Genomic DNA, 14,892 nt, shown 5'->3' on the forward strand with positions numbered 1-14,892 from the left:
GCCTTCCCGGACCGTGTTGGGGCGTTCTCTGGGTAGTGGGCGTGGCAGTGTCCCACATAGGCGGCGGCTGCACGAGCAGTGAGCAGTGAGCAGATAAATTAATGCGATTTTTCATGTTGCATGCTTGAGTTTGATTTATGCAATTATATGTCTCTATATATGGGTGCTGGAGCGGAGCATGTGTATATCCGCACTGCGTGAGTGCGGCTGACAGACAACTTTTGTCAAATACGTCTAAAAGCAGTCATTTTTTATATTTGATATAAAGCGGAAATGCTAAGAACATTTCCGGTTCGTTACCTTCGCGCAATGAGAGCTTAGCGAAATAAGTGGCCGTATCGGGAATGCCCTTCAATATATCTAATACCCTGTATGTGATATGATACAAGGGAAAGTCTTGAACAAAAGTCGCTTAAACATTATAGTTGAGTTTTTCAAACTATCTAATATAAATTATGTTTACATAAAAATTTTAAACAATAAGTGGATTACTAAAACATTAAATAAATACATGATATACTTCATTTTACCTTATCTTTAAAGTATTTTAATAAGTTTATATTGTGAATACATATATTTTAACATTTTATAAACTTTACTTTAACTTTAAAGTATTTTATTAAGGTAATATTTTGAATACATATATTTCAAACACTCTTTTAAACATCTGTTACATTTCATTTAAATATAAAAATAATATTTTTTTTTATAAGATAAATATGTTTTACTTTAGATTTGTTTCCAATTTAACTGCTTTTGGGGGACTAAAACAATTTTTGAGATTGATAAAATTTTAATATCTATGTAAAATAAATAATTGATAGATATATTTTGGAAGACTAAAGACTTTCATTTATAGTCTAACAAAAATTAAAGTTTTAATTCAAGTATTTAAATCCCAAACCCAAGTAACCTTGATATATTTCGATGTGATGAGAGATGCACAAAAGTGCTTCACTTCAACTTCGCTGTGTATTTCCGAGCCATGGCAACTGTGTGATGGAGCAACTGTCAGAGGAAGGGCAATAGCTGGCGAGTCCGGCTGCTGGGCCATGTTAATTTGTCATGATGCCACTTGCTTACTAGTTCTGCTTGTGGTCCACTCATCCGCCGGCCAGCCAGGAATACTCATGCTGCATACGGCAGTACGGAAATTACACAACAAATGGACTTTGGGAGCTGACTGGCTGTTCTTCGTTTTTCTGGAATCACCAGAACAACCTGAAATCTGGCCAAATCCGATTAAATGCAAATGGCTCCGCATCCCCATTCCCCATTCCCCGAACCACGTACACACATCCATAGCGCAGATTAGTTGCGTAAGTTATCAGTGAGGTTGAGTGGGAGTGGAAATGGGAGTGGGAATGGGAATGAGAATGGAGCAGGTGGGTCAGGTGGGTCAGGAGCCACCAGATTTGAGTGGTTGCACTGCAGCTATCGTCAGTCAGGCAAACACTGCAGCAATTCCCAGTGGCCAAGCGGTTATACGACTAATTAATATTGCAATGACCGATCCAGTTGCCTGTCTCTGCGAAACTTAAAGCCATAAGGAATCCGGTAGCAGCCTCACAAATACTTCTACTACTGCTGCTACTGCCAAATAGCCGTATAGCTGAATAGCTGAGCATGGAAACTCATTTCGGCCATTAATGGCCGATGCTTGGCGAAGTAAAAAGGCGAGAGTCGGTAGTCGTCGTGAGGGTCCGTTTCAAAGGAAATGACAGCCATTTCCATTTTTAGCTGCGCTTGGGAAAGCCAGCAACTGGCGCCCCAGAAGAGAACTCTTTAAACCGGAGCTACACAAATTGCTTGTTTAAAATATGCGCTAAAAAAAACGCTCATCCCAGCCAGCTTCGCATCCACGCACATCCACAGTATTTGAACATTGTCGCAAGCATCAGCATCAGCATCAGGATTTTATGTAGCGCATTTTCGTGCGCCACCACCACCATCGCCACCACCATCGGCACCAGGACCCCAAAAAAAGGCCACTAGACGACGGGGAAAAATAAAAACGCCACTTCCGTTTTATTTGCGCAAAATTAAATAAACCGAAATATGGCTGACCATATTGGCGCATAATGGGGAAAAATATTTTTTTCATTAATGTCCCATGCTCCGGCGGAGTAGATGGCAAAATAAATAAACAAGCAGGGCCGAAAAGGAAAGCCGAAAAGTAAAAGCTGCGACTACTGTGACCAGCTCATTGTGTGTCAATATTTGGTTGACCAAGGCTAAGTGAGTGGCTGGCTGGGCTGCCTGGCTGGCCAACAAGCGGAGGTGGAATAATAAAATCATTTTAATAGTTTCGCTGCCTGCAGTTTGATAGGGCTTTGTGAAGCACAATGAAATTAAAACTGGGAGTTATTAAAGAAGGATACTTTATTTATTTTTTGTTGTCATTCTTTGGTGGCAAACATTAATGCAGAAAAGCTTTTTAAAATGTTTGACACTTGACTTGATTTTCATATAAAAATACAATTTTATTATTTAACTTGTGCAAACTTTATCTTTAAGTCAACAACAAAAATAGTTTTAATGCTTTTTGATTTTTAGTAATAATAATAAATAATACTATGATAAAGAATGAAATAGGTAAAATAAATATCTGACTATTGAATTCAACATTTTGTATTTAATATTTAAGTTAAGTATTGCATCATAATATTAAATACAACGCATATTAAACTGGATGATAAACTATTAACATATTTTTAATCTTTTATATTAAAATCAATTCTGAAAAATGCCATTTGAATAATGTATGAAAACCAAAGCGAAAAATATTTAAATTAAGCACAAAATATGTTTATTTACCACTTTTTTTTACTAGCGAACCGAATGTTAATATTTGTCCAGTAAAAATTATCTGAGATTTCAAAATGTTTGAATAAAATATATTAAAGCATTTTTGGTTACTGTAACAGGTATGCCTAGAGTAACACTTAAAATAGTTTTTAAATTGGAATTGGGTTACTCCAATACTAAGCATACTTACTGAAAGATATAATACGTCACTTTCCTTTTCATCGACTGACAAGTGTTCCACTTGGAATCCTCCTGACCGCCCATGCCATGCCCCCGAAGACGTCCTCATCTCAGGGATAGTTAAGCTGCTTCAAAGCGATACTAGATGAAAATTTGTGTAAGCCGTAAAAAAAAAGCCCATTGAGCGAGAGTGTGAGACGATTGCCAATCGAATTTAATGCGAATTTCTTTTTAAAGTGCCAGCAGCTGGGGACGCCCGCCCAATCCACCCAGCCAACCATCCAAGAAGGCTTCTTTTGTCAACAGCGTGGTGCGAGTAGCAAATCCACCCCATCCTTATCCCCATCCCCATCCCCATCCTCATCCCCATCCACATCCACATCCACCACCCACTCTGGAGCAGCCCAGCGAGCCGCACTAATCAACACAATTACGGAGCAGTCGAAGGAAAACTTTTCTAATTGGATATGAAGACGCGCACATGCGTTTCTTTAAAGGAATTTCACTCCATCAGCCGAGGGTCCAAAATATTGTGACAAGAAAATGGCTCGAGACAAGGTTTCCAGCTACCAGCTCCCAGCTCGAAGCTTCGCGCTTCGCGCTTCAAGTTCCAACTCCCATTTTAGGCATCGCATCTCCGCCGGCTGAGATGCTTTGACAAATTATTTTTAAGCCAATTTACAACTTGAGAAAAAGTATCAGGAAAACATATCACACCACACACAAGCGAATAGGTGGGTGGATGGCTGAGTGTTTGTGTAGGTAAAGCAAATATAATGCGAGGGATAAAAGTGTAAAGTTGACAGCCCAGGCACATTACTCACCCGAGGTGCCAGCCATCCAGTCACCCAGCCATCCAGCCATCCGGGAGCAGGGGTAGCATTAAAATAACCAGCCAACCGATTCAACGTCAAGCCAGAGCCCAGAAATGAGCGTGGCCAAGAGAAATGGTAATGCGGCCGGTTCGAGAGCGCCCATCCTGTGCTCCTCCAGCCACTTCCTCGAGGGCCTTCTGCCAGCGACTCCTTCGCTTTGGAGCGTTTTCTCAATGTCTTTCACTCGACAAAATGTCGACAGCTTCGACGGAAACCATTAATTTTGTCACTTTCGGAAGTGTAAAGTGGCGAGCATGTGGGAGCTTGCAGGCCGGGCCATTGACCAGGTCACCAACTGGCCGGGCTGTACGTCCAATACGGCCAATAGTGAGAGTCATGAAAGGGCAATTAAGGCCGGGCACCTGTGTGCACCCATCTTCCCGCAGTCCGACTGCCAAACAAGTTAATTGCACCGACCGCACTGCACCGCACCGCACATGACACTTGATAACCGCAAAACCGCAACTGTCGTATGTTAACTTAATAATTGCCATGTGCATAATTTAATAGTAACGAATGATGGATGAGGATGCGCGCGGACATCAAGCGATGGTCGAGTCAGAGTGGGATGCTTAGAGATGCTAACGAGTGTTTAGAGGTAGTCAGTCCTACAGGTAGTGGCTTCAGTCTTCGATGACGCACAAGATGTTTATGCCGCTCTTGCCCAGATTGACGCACTCCAAGGCAGACTCCTGCTGCTGGCGCATGTAGATCAGGAACTGAATGATCACGTAGAACAGGTTGTTCCGATCGTAGACACAGTTGTGCAGCTCCTTGTCGCTGATGAAGTTGAACTTGGGGTTAAGCTGGTTGCTGGTGGTCAATATGGCGCAGTGCGCCTTGTTGTGCACGGCGTTGACCACGTCCTTGGTGGAGCGCTTCTCGTCGCGGATCAGCACGTAGCGGGAGTGGAAGGGCCGCCCGCCGCCCTGCGGCAACGGCATCAGTTGGCTGTCCAAGTACACGCAGAACAAATGGAACAGTATCTATGAGATGACAATAAATGTGTTAATAGTCGCATAATTCCTAGTAGGGATGCACCCTTACAGCGGCGTCGGTGGGCAAGTGGTCGCCCCACTCCTGACCATTGTGCGTCTTGCCCGAGTTCCAGCGGTAGTCGGCTATGCAGGAGCCCTGCGACAGCTCCTTGATGCGCTGCACCAGGTACTCCTGGTTGCTGAAGGAGTCCAGGAAGGGCAGCAGCATCGGCAGCATGGGGGCGCAGGTCTGCACGAACTGCTGGTTCTCGGCTGTCTTGCGCAGTCGCTCCAGACTCACAGATCCGATCTTTAGGTCGATCAGACCCCGCTGGCGGAACACATCGTCCACATAGTTGATCTCCTTGACCAAACGCTGCAGTATGGTGGTGGAAATCCACTAGAAAAACGGTTCAAATAAGTAGACTGTAAAGATGGTCCCCAGTTTCAGCTTACAAATCTCAGGTTGGCCACGTATTGCGACAGTTTGTCCGTGGATATGCGCTTGATGACCTCCGAATTGCTGTCCCTGAACTGGAAGCCACCGAACTCCTCAATGGAGGTGGGAGCATTCTCGGTGGAAGCAGCGGGGGCCGGCGACAACTGGTAGATGGTGGTCTTCAGCATGTAGGCCGCATTGTTGCAGTAGTTCCAGAAGGAGTTGGCCGATCCCATGCTCTGCACACTGGGCGCCTCCGAGCTGTCCACCATGCTGCGCTCCCGCTCCGCCTGCTTCATCAAAGCGGGCAGCTTGCGGATGTCGGTGATGAAGTCATCCCGGCGCACCTCTGCGTAGGGCGACATGTAGGTGGACTCGTTGCTCAGGTTGCTGGCGTTCAGCGAGTTGTTCTGCACCATCGACGAGTTGTAGGAGGTGTTCTGCTGCGTCTGCTGCGGAGTCCTGGTGGGACTGGGACTGCGGCGCATCGACTGCGAGCCCCAGCAGGAGTCCTCGAAGGAGGAGTGCCAGTTGATGATGGGTATGTCGTCCTCGGCATCGGAGTCGGGTTCGTAGCTGCGTGGTTTCATCACCGCTCTGGCGCACACTGTCCGAAAAGAGTTCTCTGCGGGAATAATGAGGAAATGCAGGGATTTAGTGGCTAGGCAAGACATCGGGTGGCACTTCCTTACCTTCCCGGCCGTCCAGCAGGCACTTCTGGCTATCGGTTCCTATCACCTGGTCGCCGCCAAACCATAACCACAAATACTTGCCGAAGCAGGCCAGCGCACTGAGGGCTATCAAGGTGGTAATGGTGCACTCCGCCAGGAACCAGTACGTCCGGTAGACGGACCGACATGCCTGCCACATGTCGAAGAGCAGCAGGGCCAGGAGCAGTACGTTTATGGAACACCACTTGAGGTAGTGACGGGCCTGGGCGCTTCGCAGTCGCAAGTCCAGACTGCGCTGCACAACGGGATTTCTGCTAAGCGGCGAGCTGTGGGTTGTTTAAAGGGGTTAATTCTCTGATTTCTGGATTCATTCCGCTCACTCACCAGTTGCTCCTGGGTAAATTCATTGTCTGCAGGCGAAATTTTAAAACAGAGTGTCCGAAATTGCGAAAATGCCGGAAAATTGGCGGTTTTGCTGAGTGTGGCCCTTCTGTAAAATGCTTGTTTGGTCATTAGTGCTGGAAAGCTTTAGAGTTGGAAAATACGCCAGTCATTGCAGCAAGTGATGGCCCAGCTGTCGATAAGTTGCTATCGAAATATACAAGAGAAATATAAAAATTTTATTTTTTCCCCTCACTATTTATCTATCCAAGTTTCAAACCTTTTGCGCCGCTCTGGCCATTAGTGTTAGAGTTGGAAAACACGTTAATATGTCTGAGAGCTAGATGTCGCTCTACAAGCTTGAGGAGAATAATTTTGTAAGATGCATGTAAAACAATGTAAATTTATGTTTTGAGCAGTGTTGCTGTTCTGGATACTTTATGGCTATTTCTTGCACTTCTGCAGCTTACAAGAGTTACATTTAAACTAAAAAAAATAGTTAACAGCCAACTAAAAATTTGTTTCTTAATGGCTTAAAATATTTGTTTTACTTATAACTATGAAACAAACATTTACAATACAGTTCACAGAAGTAGTGAGGTATGGTTAAAGATGTATTGAACAACTTTATTTTTTTTAAGCTATTGTTGCTGGAAATAATTTTAAAGTTTATTTTAGCTTTGGAAAAAATAAAAAATACATTTTTATATTTCCACTTGGGCTCGTCCGGGAATTGAACCCGGGACCTCTCGCACCCGAAGCGAGAATCATACCTCTAGACCAACGAGCCGGGTTGAACCGCCGTCGGCCAATTACTCAATGTAAGTTTAGCGCTGGCAAAAACTCAATCATTTAATCCCACTCAAATACTTCCATATATACATATTACGTCATCATGGTCCCAGAAATGTAAAACACTCTTGGAAAACTACTTAGTCAGTGAGTGATCTTTGGTGTCTTGTCGTAGACAATAATTTGCATATATATGGACTTAAAATGAAATCCTGAATTTTCAGAAGCCACTGAAATGAGTTTGATATTCAATTTCACTCTGGCGCAGTACTGGTATTAGTACCCTAAAACATAGAATATGCTCCAAATCTGCTGCTTCTAGCTGTAGTACATATCAGCTTAGTACGACGTAGAAACTTGAACTTGAGATGATCCATTACCATTAACATGATATAAGGGGTCTTGGAATTTATGAGCTGTTTTCATATTGACAAACAAATTTGGTTAATTTATTAAGTTGAACGACAGCAATTAATAAACCACAAACAAAATTTCTTAAGTTTTATAACATGCACAGTACATTGCAAGTAACTAACAAAGTTACTGTTACTATATAATTTATCCAACAGCCTCGCAGATAAAGTATTCAGGATCGTTGCAGTCCGTATCGTACATTTCGCCATTGTAAATGTCCACGCAGTGATCCCTGCCCTGAAAGTTGTTTGGTTGACCAACCTTCCACTTGAGAAAGGGAGCTGGTCTGCCAGAGGCCATGGATATGAACTCCCCCTCCTTGGCCTCGTCTGATAAGCCCAGCCAGTAGCTGCAGCCCCTGTCCAGTTTCCCGACGATGGCGTTCAGATCCGACTGGTCTTGAATGGTCGCCAGGTGACCGCCCATTTGGCGACAAATAGCTTCGGCACCCTTCCAGGTCTGACGAATTTCTTTCTCGATAAAGATCAATCGTGTTCCGATCCGCGTGAACAGGTTAGATATACGTCCCTTGCCAGCTTTGGATAGACTCTCCTGCAGGGCTGCCAGTTGGGCTTCAATCCGATCCATGTTCTTCGAGGAAGCTTCCCTTTGGTCCAGCAACTTCTGCAGATTGGACTCGATTCGGTCCAGTCTTTCCTGGCTATCGTTAAGCTTCTGAGGATCGCAAGTGCTCCACTCCTTCTGGTGAAGAGCAATGTGATCGAGCATTGGCTTCAGTGCCTCAAGGCAGAATTCTCCACATTGATTTGGCGGGTCGTTCAACAGGCACACGGATCGAATCGGATTGACCTGTCTTGCTGCCACGAATCCATGCAGATTGCATGTCAGAAATGTCAAGAAACAATAAATGCAAGACTTGAACATGTTTTAATTAAACGACCAGTGAGAGCAAAAGCTTTTGAAAGACTGATTCTGACTTTGCTTGCTGACTTTCCAAGAGCTCTGCATTAAAGCTGATAACTCAGCGGATGTTTTGCACCGCCTTGTCGAAAAGTTAGCAAAGTCGCTGAAGTCGGCTGTCTCGACAATAGGATACACTACTAAATGTGGACTGCATTGCAAGCTTCTGATAACATATTTTATAAATACATCACCGTGTTATACAACTAACAAACAAAACGTAGTAAGTCCAAATATTTAGTGCTAAGCTTAAATGTTTTTTGCATTGATTGTCATCCATTCCGTTTTTTAGTAATTTTGAATATAAAAATATAACATTTTTTTAAAGTTGTTCATTTAACTAGTTTTGGAATTGATTTTAACATCTTAAAATTCTATTTAAACTTGAACTATATTAAAATTTAATATTTTGCATTAAAATCAAACAGAAACTACCTAAAATTTAAAATTTTTCACATTTTTTAAAATATATTTTATATAATTTAAATAAGAAATATAACATTTGGAATTCAATAGACAAACTGGTTTTACCTCTTCCATTTTTTTACCAGTGTACATAAACATAAATGCCCAATCAGAGAGTTGGTTTAATTCTCTCCAAGTTCAGTTCCAAGGTGGTTTTTTTTTTATTTCTGGGAACCTGTAATCTCGAATTGAAATAAACACATATTTTATATATTATATTATTATATTTCCTGACATACAGAGTTTTTGGAGGGAAAGACATTGGATGAAAAGAACAGAACGAGTAGCTCAATTCCGTAACATCGCAGCCCGTCTTCTCCTCTTCCGCTTGCCCACCACTGAGGGTCCAACGCCCACGCCCACGCCCACTCCTATCCCGGGAACCGGAGCCAGCTGCAGCAGAGGGGATTGCTGATCAGGGCAGCGGCGATGCCCAGAACGGTGGCACTGGCCAGCGGAATTAGGAAGCTCTTGGCCAGCAGGGCTTTGGGCGACAGTTCCGACGATCCCTTGTGTGCGACGATCTCGTGCGAGTCTATGGGGTACGGGCCGTAGGAGTAGTCCACTGGTGGACTACCTGGGTAGCGACCCTGATCCGGTCGGGGTCTGTACGCGTGGTACGGCACTCCCACTCCCAGTCCCGACTCCCCGCTGGAGGAGTAGCCGTGACCAGGAGCAGGTCCTGGCTCGTAGCCATGTCCGTTGGAGGGTCCGTAGTCGTAGGGATAGGGATGACTTTCGTAGCCATAGCTTTTCCCAGCACCGCCACTGCCGGCATAGTGACCTGCCCAGAAACAACATAATCTTTTAGATATTCCTTCGATTTCCGGCTCCTTCTCAACTCACCCACGCTAATCCGATCTTGGAAATTCCCACCCAAACGCCACTTGTCGTAGGCCTCGCTGAGATTATCGTTCGGGCTGCCCACTTGATGACCTCCACCAGCCGGAGGCAGTGCGCCAATGGGCTTGGATAGAAACCCGGCTGCTGTGCTGTCCAACTTGGAGGTCGTTGAACCTGGTCCTCGGTAAAATTCCGGCGGTGGATCGTAGCTCTTGGCTGCTGCAGAGCCCAATGGGTCAAGTTTCACAATGGCCTGCCGTTTTTGGGGCTGCAGGGGCTTCCAGGTGTCGGATTCCTTGGACGAATTCAGCGCCTGCGCGGCAACGACTGTTGTCATAAAGAAACCGAGCCAAAGGCCAAAGGCCGCGAGTAACTTCCCTGTGATCGCGAACATTTGCAACTGAGTGCGCCGCCTTCAGAGCCGTGGATTTTATAAGGGTACCCATAACCATGGGCAGACATGTAGTCATGTCGTCACCTGGAGTGGGTGGCATTACAGGCGGTGGCGACAAATTGCAGGCAGACAATTTGGCCGCTTGGTTGCTGGCATTGAGCCGTCTGCAGTGCGTTTCGGCAGCGACTATTAGAGCCGCCAGCTTGGGAGCTCTTCAATGTGTTTTGAATGTACATTTATTGCCAGACGGTTCTTTCCACACTCTTTCGTCAGGCATGGCATTTCATCAGCCGGAGCATCGGGCATGTAGTTGCCAATTGGTCCCTCTCTGGGTCTAAATTGAAATAAAGCGTGTGCAGCCGAAATTCGTAGCTAAGCAAATGGAAATTAGTGGAGTTATTCGCGCCCCCAAACTGAAAAGCTGAAGGCGCAATCTCCGTTTAATTAAATCATTTATCGCTGCTTATTTTAGCTGGGCGTGCCTAGCCAAGGGGAACGAGGGGGAGGCGAGGTCGACAGGGTCTGGAGAAGTTCACTTTGGTGTAAAAGAAAGTTCAGCCTATGGAAAATGCTTGAAGACAACCGATGAAAGAGTTGTTAGAAGACTGACGCAATGTTTTAGACTGTTCTTGTCTCTATATACTTGCGTGTTTACCCTATTCACACCATCGACTTACAGGCTTTTAATGACAGTAATTTATAGATATGTTTTCAAGGTAACTCCATAAAAGGGGGAAATATAAATATAATATATATATATATATATATATATATATATATATATATATATAAATAAAAGTTATAATGAAGATAACTGTAGTATTATGTAAGTATAGCTTCTATTTAATAAATTTGTGAAATTCCTGTGCTCAGTTTGAATATGTGCCCAGTAAAGACCTTGAAAATTCACTGACAAATTTAAAAGATATATCATGAGCTGTAGCGATTAGCGCTTAAAGTCTCATGCTACTTTTCAAAAGATTTCTTAAAATTTAATATTGAAATAATTTATTTTAAGTATATTTTTAATTTATGAAGAAAAAATTAATAATAACAGGAGATTACAATAGTTATGCCATTGCAATATCCTATTCTGATCAAATGAACAGTTCAATGACATAATGTAGTATTGAGTCGACCGACTACCGCGGAATACTTGGTCGCCTGCGATACATTTCTGGCATGTCCTCCGGATCGGAGTCGGATTCCGGCGGAGTGGGCAGATTGCCGTCCTTATCGCCCAACATCAAACACTCCAGAATCTCGACCTGGAGGCTCAGGATGGCCATGAGCTTGAACATCCGCTCGCCGCGTCTCAGGTAATCCGCCTGCCGCTCCTCGTTGGTGAGCCGTTTCTCTGGGGATTTTCTCCGTCTCTTTTGTATCCTGTCCAGCTCCTGCTCCTTCAGCGCCCGCTCCACATTCTGGGCCACTGTGCGTCCACTGGGCTGGTACTTTCTCCGCAGGCACCTGAAGCAGCGGCGCCACACATCCCCGTACTCGATGATAAGGAACTCGAGGAAGGAGATGTGCTTACGGCCCAAATGCTCCTTCAAGTCCCTGCCCGTCACATGGAAGTAGTCATAGATTACGGAGGCGAACACGTTCAGCAGGATGATGGCCAGCAGGAAGACCAGCACCAGGTAGAGCAGGATCCCCAGGACGAGGCCGCCGTAGAAGAATTCCGTGGGCCTGATGCCAGCGTTGTAGCCCACTGAGTACCTGAAACAAAAATTTTTATTATTTGATTTATGAATATGAAAATATTAAGAAAATATATACATGTTTGATTTAAATATCTGAAAATTTATTTAAAATTTAAACCACATTAAACTCAAAAAAAATGCACTTAAACCAAATTTGAACTATATATCTAATATTTTCCACATTGATTTAAATGTTTAATATATGATCATTTAATTTAATATGTATTGTATGTAATATTATAATTTCATTTTTAATTCTAATATTTATTATACCACTTTTAATTTAATAGTTAGGTATTAAATTTTAATATTCCATTTTTTTATCAGTCCATCAAAGCTATAACATTTCTAATTTTTGTATTTATGTTTCTGTCAAATTGCTATAGAAAACCCATAAAAGAACGCCTAGTTTGGGATAGGTTAGGACCAAGATTCAAAACAAATTTGATAAATATAATTACTTAAATGTTATAACACTGTGAGTTCCGACAAGACATAAACACATACCAAAGACTCTATATATATATGGAGGGTTTGTACTTACCACAAGCAGGTGACAACGGCCTTGATTAGGTGATGGAAGACCACTGCGTTGTTGCCATTCGGCACGGCCAGTGCGATGCCGACGCCCATGAGAAGCACCAGGATGATCACGCCCAGACTGGCCACCGCTCGCCAGGCGGAGAAGAGCGTCTGGGTGAAGTGCTGAAAGACGGCGGCGAACTGCAGCACCTTCCACAGCCGCATCGTGGTGATGCAGACGAGGAAGCCCTTCACGATGGCCATGAACTGGTGCAGGCGCAGCGGTCGCTGGAAGTCCAGGTACTGGCCCTTGGTGAACGTCTCGATCATCTCGAGCAGCGTGCTCGTCTCGATGTCCCGCATTATGGACAGGCCCAGCAGGAACACGTTTAGCATGCAGATGGTCAGATCCACGATGGTCCAGGCCTGGCGGATGCTGCCCGGATCGTGCCAGATCTTCGAGAGCACTCCGCGTGCGAACTGGATGACCAGGATGGCGTACACGACCATCACGAACAGCTCCGCCTTGGTCTTCATCTCCACGGTGGCCAGCATCCGCACACTGTCCACATGCACCCGCGGTATCTGCGGTCCGAACGGCGAGTTCTCGATGCGCAACGTGAGCACCGTGAAGGCATTCGCATCCGCATTGTACATCGTGAAGTCAATGAACAGGGCCGAGGTATTCTGGTTTAGCCAATTATACTTCCGCAGGTATTCGAGCTGCTTCAGGCAGTTTGCCTGTCGATATTTTCCCAGACTAAAATATGTTTATAATATATAATATATTATATATACTACCCCACCTTTGTGCTCATCATTAGCACTACATAGCCGCCGAGTTCCGGGTAGTGATGCAAACAGCCGTGGTGATCGAAGTTGAGCAGCAAGCCATTTAAGAAACTGGGCTCGTGTTTGGCTGGCCTGAAGGGGTCGTAGATGCGCCAGAACTTGTCCGTGTAGTGCATTCGCTGGTAGGGCAGCCGCCACTCGGGCGCATACGTCATGTCGTCCCACCGCGGCTCTCCCAGTCCGATCCGGGTGTCCACGCCCCGCACCTGCCGCAGTCGCAGCACTCCGATCTTCTGCCACTGCTCGATGGCCCACCAGCCATAGTGTGCGTTCGGATTGAAGAACGCCTCGACCATGGTGATCCTGAGGAAGTTGTGGATCTGAAGGACATTGCTTAGTTCAGCATGAGCCACATTTACTGGCCGTGAATGCCAATTAATTGAGCATTTTATGACGAATTCAACAAGGTATAACATTGCTTCTTTTGACCATTGCTTTAAAAGTTTTGTAAAAAGTTAACCTACTTTTATACTCCTGTATTTAATTGGGAACGAGCCAGATCGGACGACTATATCATATTGCTCCCATAAGAACAATCGGGGAAAGGAAAAAAAATATAACTTTGCTGTTTTTCAGTATCTAAATATATAGCAATGGTTTATTATTTCTGAATTACGATTTAAAATTGATAACAATCGGACGATTGATGAAAATGATTTATGAAATTAATAAAAAAAAAGTATATCTCAATTTTTAATTTTTTTAAAATTTTATTTTGGATATATCTTGGATGTAGTAATGGTTTAAAGTTCAGAATTACGCTTTTAATTTTTTTAAATCGGAAAACGATATCTTATAGATGCCATAGGAACGACACAAACATTTTTAAAGTCATTTTTCTTCATATACATGAATGGCTCATTGTTTAGGCCATGTTAAGAATTTGTTTCTAAAATCGAGGAATTTGGTTTTCTAAGCGTATGTTATGTATAGTTTGCTAGTAAGCCCACCCACCTGATAGAGCAAATATATCTGCGACAGGCCAAAGGTTTCCGAGGTGTTGTCCCAGAAGAGTCGTTGCATGTTGTAGGTGTTGTAGTAGTGGTACTGGTCCGCCTGCATCACCACCATCACCATCAGGGTAAGGAACATGAGGCCGTAGAGCACGAGGTCGCCAGTGATGTGTTTGTACCGCCGGTTCAGCGCCTCGTTCCGGTGACCTTCGGTGATGAGGAGCTCGGAGCGCAGACTGCGCAGCCGGACCTTCAGGTAGGCGATGTTGTTCTGCGTGGGCATGCCCTTCTCCGCCTTGTAGGGCGGCTCCTCCTGCGGCCAAGTGGCGTAGTCGATGGCCAGCACCAAGAACCGGAGCGGTTCGTAGATGAGAAACTGGAAGAACAGCACCAGGATGAGGGTCACCATCATCGTCCTGAATCTCTGGCTCTCGTGCACAAATCCCGAGTAGACTGAGATGAGGCTGAGGCACACCAACAGCACGACAAAAGTCACCCAGAAACATGCCCAATCCTTGCTCTGCACATTTTTGAATATCATTTTTGACTAATTAAATGTCGGTTTTAGAAAAATCGAATATCCAAGAATCTTTTTCAACAAGCTGCTTACTTTTAAAGCACGGCTGACTGAGATCCAAATGCTTTTCTCTGGAATTCAAAAACGAGTTAAATTGAAGTCTCCTTTAAAAAAACTTTACA

At 44.3% G+C, this 14,892-nt stretch overlaps 4 protein-coding genes and 1 non-coding gene across 5 annotated transcripts; all 5 read right to left on the reverse strand.

Moving 5' to 3' along the window:
- Positions 1 to 4,338: 4,338 nt before the first annotated feature.
- Positions 4,339 to 6,526, reverse strand: LOC128257464 (transmembrane protein 209). Its single transcript, XM_052988482.1, has 5 exons — positions 6,335 to 6,526; positions 5,972 to 6,276; positions 5,297 to 5,904; positions 4,911 to 5,240; positions 4,339 to 4,849 (listed from the first exon to the last, which is right to left on the reverse strand). The coding sequence occupies exons 1-5, from the start codon at positions 6,355 to 6,357 to the stop codon at positions 4,487 to 4,489; spliced, it is 1,629 nt and encodes a 542-aa protein (XP_052844442.1). The 5' UTR covers positions 6,358 to 6,526; the 3' UTR covers positions 4,339 to 4,486.
- Positions 6,527 to 7,049: 523 nt separating this feature from the next.
- On the reverse strand, positions 7,050 to 7,121 carry Trnap-cgg (transfer RNA proline (anticodon CGG)). Its single transcript has one exon. It is a non-coding gene; the product is annotated as a tRNA-Pro (tRNA).
- Positions 7,122 to 7,550: 429 nt separating this feature from the next.
- Positions 7,551 to 8,472, reverse strand: LOC128257202 (accessory gland protein Acp29AB-like). The gene has a single exon (XM_052988087.1). It carries the CDS (start codon positions 8,420 to 8,422, stop codon positions 7,682 to 7,684), a length of 741 nt encoding a protein of 246 aa, XP_052844047.1. The 5' UTR covers positions 8,423 to 8,472; the 3' UTR covers positions 7,551 to 7,681.
- Positions 8,473 to 9,163: 691 nt separating this feature from the next.
- LOC128257399 (uncharacterized) lies at positions 9,164 to 10,160 on the reverse strand. The gene is given in 3 exon segments (XM_052988403.1): positions 9,164 to 9,327; positions 9,330 to 9,707; positions 9,770 to 10,160. Coding segments are annotated over 3 exon segments (885 nt in total). The 3' UTR covers positions 9,164 to 9,211.
- Positions 10,161 to 11,244: 1,084 nt separating this feature from the next.
- On the reverse strand, positions 11,245 to 14,808 carry LOC128257706 (polycystic kidney disease protein 1-like 3). Its single transcript, XM_052988840.1, has 4 exons — positions 14,195 to 14,808; positions 13,195 to 13,560; positions 12,411 to 13,129; positions 11,245 to 11,882 (listed from the first exon to the last, which is right to left on the reverse strand). The coding sequence occupies exons 1-4, from the start codon at positions 14,732 to 14,734 to the stop codon at positions 11,303 to 11,305; spliced, it is 2,205 nt and encodes a 734-aa protein (XP_052844800.1). The 5' UTR covers positions 14,735 to 14,808; the 3' UTR covers positions 11,245 to 11,302.
- Between the last annotated feature and the right edge of the window lie 84 nt (positions 14,809 to 14,892).

The sequence above is a fragment of the Drosophila gunungcola genome, assembly GCF_025200985.1.
Source record: "Drosophila gunungcola strain Sukarami chromosome 3L unlocalized genomic scaffold, Dgunungcola_SK_2 000002F, whole genome shotgun sequence".
In the NCBI taxonomy this organism is placed as follows: domain Eukaryota; kingdom Metazoa; phylum Arthropoda; class Insecta; order Diptera; family Drosophilidae; genus Drosophila; species Drosophila gunungcola.

Coding starts and splice junctions, on each gene's coding strand:
- LOC128257706 (XM_052988840.1), bottom strand. CDS start 14,734: ATGATATTCAAAAATGTGCAGAGCAAGGATTGGGCATGTTTCTGGGTG. Junction 13,561..14,194: donor AGATATATTTGCTCTATCAG/GTGGGTGGGCTT, acceptor AATGTCCTTCAG/ATCCACAACTTCCTCAGGAT. Junction 13,130..13,194: donor TGCTAATGATGAGCACAAAG/GTGGGGTAGTAT, acceptor AAATATCGACAG/GCAAACTGCCTGAAGCAGCT.
- LOC128257464 (XM_052988482.1), bottom strand. CDS start 6,357: ATGAATTTACCCAGGAGCAACTG. Junction 5,905..5,971: donor CCTGCTGGACGGCCGGGAAG/GTAAGGAAGTGC, acceptor TTATTCCCGCAG/AGAACTCTTTTCGGACAGTG. Junction 4,850..4,910: donor ACTTGCCCACCGACGCCGCT/GTAAGGGTGCAT, acceptor GTCATCTCATAG/ATACTGTTCCATTTGTTCTG.
- LOC128257202 (XM_052988087.1), bottom strand. CDS start 8,422: ATGTTCAAGTCTTGCATTTATTGTTTCTTGACATTTCTGACATGCAAT.